Source organism: Frankliniella occidentalis, unplaced genomic scaffold, assembly GCF_000697945.3.
Source record: "Frankliniella occidentalis isolate FOCC.00 unplaced genomic scaffold, Focc_3.1 Scaffold468, whole genome shotgun sequence".
Taxonomy (NCBI): Eukaryota; Metazoa; Arthropoda; class Insecta; order Thysanoptera; family Thripidae; genus Frankliniella; species Frankliniella occidentalis.
The window spans coordinates 50,143-54,324 of NW_026267586.1; the positions used below are offsets into that span (position 1 = coordinate 50,143).

The 4,182-nt window shown below is 40.1% G+C and overlaps 1 protein-coding gene across 1 annotated transcript in view; it reads left to right on the forward strand.

The window, feature by feature from the left end:
- The window catches only part of LOC113215039 (chaperone protein DnaK-like), a 22,197-nt gene extending 18,666 nt beyond the window's left edge, over positions 1-3,531 (forward strand). The window contains exons 6-13 of the mRNA XM_052274933.1: positions 30-272; positions 571-781; positions 881-1,024; positions 1,898-2,113; positions 2,195-2,379; positions 2,449-2,620; positions 3,292-3,398; positions 3,511-3,531. Coding sequence (XP_052130893.1) covers positions 30-272; positions 571-781; positions 881-1,024; positions 1,898-2,113; positions 2,195-2,379; positions 2,449-2,620; positions 3,292-3,398; positions 3,511-3,531 — 1,299 coding nt within the window. The remainder of the gene's footprint in view (positions 1-29; positions 273-570; positions 782-880; positions 1,025-1,897; positions 2,114-2,194; positions 2,380-2,448; positions 2,621-3,291; positions 3,399-3,510) is intronic.
- Positions 3,532-4,182: the final 651 nt, after the last annotated feature.

Below are 4,182 nucleotides of genomic sequence, written 5' to 3' on the forward strand. Positions count from 1 at the left end.
ATTTTAAGTGACGACCTTTTTATCTGCAGGAAATTTCGTCAGTTTACGGAGTGCACTTGACCAGCAAGAGGGACTTGGAGACACTACGTCTGAAATGGGAAGAGGCAAAACAGAAGCTATCCCGCAATGCTCAATGTAATATCTCGTGCTACTTCTCAGATATTGAACGAGATGTTGAACTTTCAGTAACGCGAGAGACAATGGAAAATGAAATTTCTGATATAATCGGAAATGTAACCACAGAGCTCATGCTAACCATCAAGAAGTCCAAGGTATGTTGTAATAAAGTTCGAACTCTAGTAAATGTTGCAATGAAGTTAATACGCTATAAACGCAGGTGCGGGAATGACGCACTCTTGTTGGTGAGTAGGTGTGTGGACGCGCACATCGCGATGGTTATTCATTCTAATGGGTTCAACGGAGGCCTCATGCAACTTTTTAGAGCCATTTCTCTGTGTATTGAGCATTAGAGTACTCGCCACCTCCCTATAAAGCTTCTACTCCGAAGCCCAATTTTAGTGCAGTTTCCGTGTTCAGAATATTATTTTCCAGTTTCGTTCCATCGCGTAGGTCACGGTGATCAACACGCTTGTGCTATCGGGCTGCTCAACTCGAGTGCCTAAATTGCAAGAATCCCTACGAGCGGCTCTTCCTGGTACCAGACTTTACCGTGGGATTCATCCAGAAAAGTGTGTAGCTGAAGGAGCCGCACTTTTGGGTGCTGGCCTTGTCACCTTGAGAGACTGCGTTCAAGTGAACGAATCAGTCAGTGTACAGTCGGGCAAGTATATATGAAACTTCAAACGCTTACAACCTTAGATGTTATTTTCATTCACGTTGTTATTGTACTCACCTTGTTCAAATCCCTCTCTACGTTTAGATGTAACAACAACTTCGAAGCGTGGCAAAAAGAATTCTAACCAGGAGTGGCTGAATAAAACTACTGTTGACAACTATATCTGTGCTAATTTTAATGGATATGCTGGGTTTGATGCAAAGTTCGAAAAAGGTGGTTTGAACGAAGGTACGCGAATGTGGTTAACTGTGAACTTCACTGTATATAATGGTACTGGAGTTTTGTGTGTGATACGATGCGTGTACTGTACTTGTGAGTAGGGGACACTATTAGTATTGCACTTCTTTCTGAAGTACGCCCTGTGTCCGACAGTTAAAAGTATCGCACTACCCGGTATTTTTAGCTGTCGAACGCAATGGGGGGGCTACCTAAAGAACTGTAATACACACAGTGTCCCATACCTACATCTCCAGTACATAAATGGTATCGCAAAACAGAAGTAGTATTGGTACTGCAGTTTAAACACAAGCTTCAAATTCATAAGGAATTTATTTTGATACTGTAACATTCGTAAACTACCTGTAATGTAAAGAAAAATTGATAATTTTGACAAAGAAAGTTTCATTGCTGAACTGGTGATTTCGGTTTGTTTTTTCTGTCTGCTTTAAAGACCGTTTTATTTTGATATGACTCTTTTACATAAAATGTACATTAACGGTATTCAACCCCATACCCCTGGTTTAAACTGTGATACGGTACCACACTTACTTCAGTTTTCACACTTTCCTGTTTCACGAGAAAAATAGTTTCTTTGTTTTCAGTGTGTTTATCAGAATACATCTTGTCGACTTTGTAAAATAAGCTAAATTGATAGAATGATTTATTTGTGATTTTTACACTTAGTTTCAGGTGTTATGACAAAAGTTACACACTCTTAAATAGCTACAATGAAAACTCTACTATAACATTGAAATGCAAAACTGGTTCTATCAGTAGTTACCTTGTAATAACTAAGCTCGACTATTATTTTTCAGAAAGCTTTGTCCGCACAGGCCCACCTTTGCAATTGTTGTGTTAGTTCGGTTTCTTTTTGGTTTACAGCTTGCAAGGAAATTGCTGCGGAATTGTTTAAGCGCTGTTACCAAGTTGAATGCGACAAAGCAAAATTGGACTGTGGAAAATCTTTTGTGAAGATGTGCATTTATAACGCTAGGAAAAGTGGTGGCCCTACAACTGAAAATATCAGTACTTCATTTTCAAATAAGCTGGAAAAACAACCCGACGAAAATGAAAATGTGGAGAAAACAAACACATTTGGTAAACACCTACTCCCTACCTTGCTCATATTAACTGTATAAAACCATATGTATTTGAGTCATGAATAATGTTTGCCTACAGACGAGAAATTCAAGCCACCTGGAATAATAAACGAAGGCCAGACATGTTATTTGAATGCTTCCCTGCAGTGCCTTTTTTCCGTGAAAGAAATTGTGGACGCTCTGAACCAATGGTGCCCAGGGCCCAACCCCACCGAAAACCAATCCTTCTGTGCTTCACTAAAACTAGTTTCTGCCAAGTGGAAGGTAAATTCAAGATTTCTTTTTAGCCTGCCTTGTTTCGGGTCATTCATCAATTACTTCTTTTTCCACCAGGACTCGTCCGAGCTGATATCTCTCAAATGTATGAAAAAAGACTTTGAGAGCGTGATTGAAATGGAATTCAATAAACAGAATGATGCACAGGAATGCTTCTCAAGAATTTGCTCTGTATTGAATCACGTGCTTGCATCATCTAAAGTATTTGTCGTCAGGGAAACCTTTGAAGGTACATCTTTATTATATTTTTCTTCACCTTATCGTGTTCACTGTTCAACTGAATTGTCGTGCGACGAAAAAAATTGAGATGAACAATAATAGTTGCTCACATGGATTGAGATGAACGAATTGTCATATTATGACGAACCATTCTTCACTTTTGATGACATATTCGTCAATCAAACAACATAAATACAACGTTCGTCACGTGACACAGAAACTGTCACGAACGTGGAAGCAAACAAGCGCTAATAGCTCAGCTCTGGGTGACAGCTTTGTGCAGTCTCCGTAGCCGCGTGGTTAAAGGCGCATGCCCACATGGATGTTCCTACATTGCATTCTCAGGGGTTCTATTCCTATCAAACCGAATTTTTCTTTTCACAGTAATGTGACGACATGTACATTTTACAAGTTTTGACGATTGCGTTTGTGACGTGACGAAACTATCATCTCAGCCCTTGTGACGAACTGTTCAAGAGTGCAACTGAGGTGTGACATTTTTCGTAAAGAAACAACTGGAAATTTTACAGTGCTTATAGATAAAATGCCTCATACAGATTTGTTGGGTTGTCGTAATAAATAAGATCAGCAGACATGTTTTAACAACTAGGTTACAAAACTTTTAAAGAAAATACGAAGGATTATAACAAAAATGTTTTTAATTTTTGTCTCCCTTTGCAGGAATTCTCCGAAGGCAAATAACGTGCCTTGAATGTAAGACATCGCGGTACGGATCAGAAGACCCTTTCTGGATGTACCCCGTTGGTATAGTCAAAGACGGATCTTTGGTAAGTTCTCGATAGAATGAGAAATCCGGAGAAGGGCAGCGGAACAATGTTACGTGCACATACCAGCCACAGCAACGCCATAATGACGTAGTTTTTCCGTTCACGCTTTTAGTCGCCGAACGACACCGGCTAGCAGCCGACGCCGCCGCGATTCGTATTTTACCCTTAGTCGCGTTCGCGCACATCTTCTTTTCGAGTTTGTTGCGCGTTCTTCCTGCATCTAAGTCACGTTGTCCACACGGAGACGCAGAGATAATAGTCGAAAAGTGAACGCGTTGCGTATTTCAACAAAAGTCCACACTCAGCCAAATTAAGATAAGTTGTACGCTGCTGTGAACGCGGCGCACTGTTAAAACCTTAAAAAGAAAAATGCCAAATCCTTCGTAGGGAGCGAATCCTTCGTAGGTACGAAGGATTTGGCATTTTTTTTCGCAAGGTTTAAACTGTGCGAGCAGGGTCGGGCCATCGAAACTCGTGGGGTGTGGATCTGAACACGAATTGTGTACATCGGAAGAAAAACATTCAGATAGAATCATGACACAATCTGACACACAATCGAAAACATTAGGGCACAATCCGAAACAACGATGTAAGATCAGAACCAGTCACAATCGCACACAATCAAGTCTCAGTACGACACAATGTACCACAATATGTCACCATATTTATCCAACAATCTAAAACCATTTACGGACAATCACACACAATCGTAAATAATCACACAACATCGGATACAAGATTATAATTTTGAAAAATATGTCACAATATTTACCCAAAATCTAAA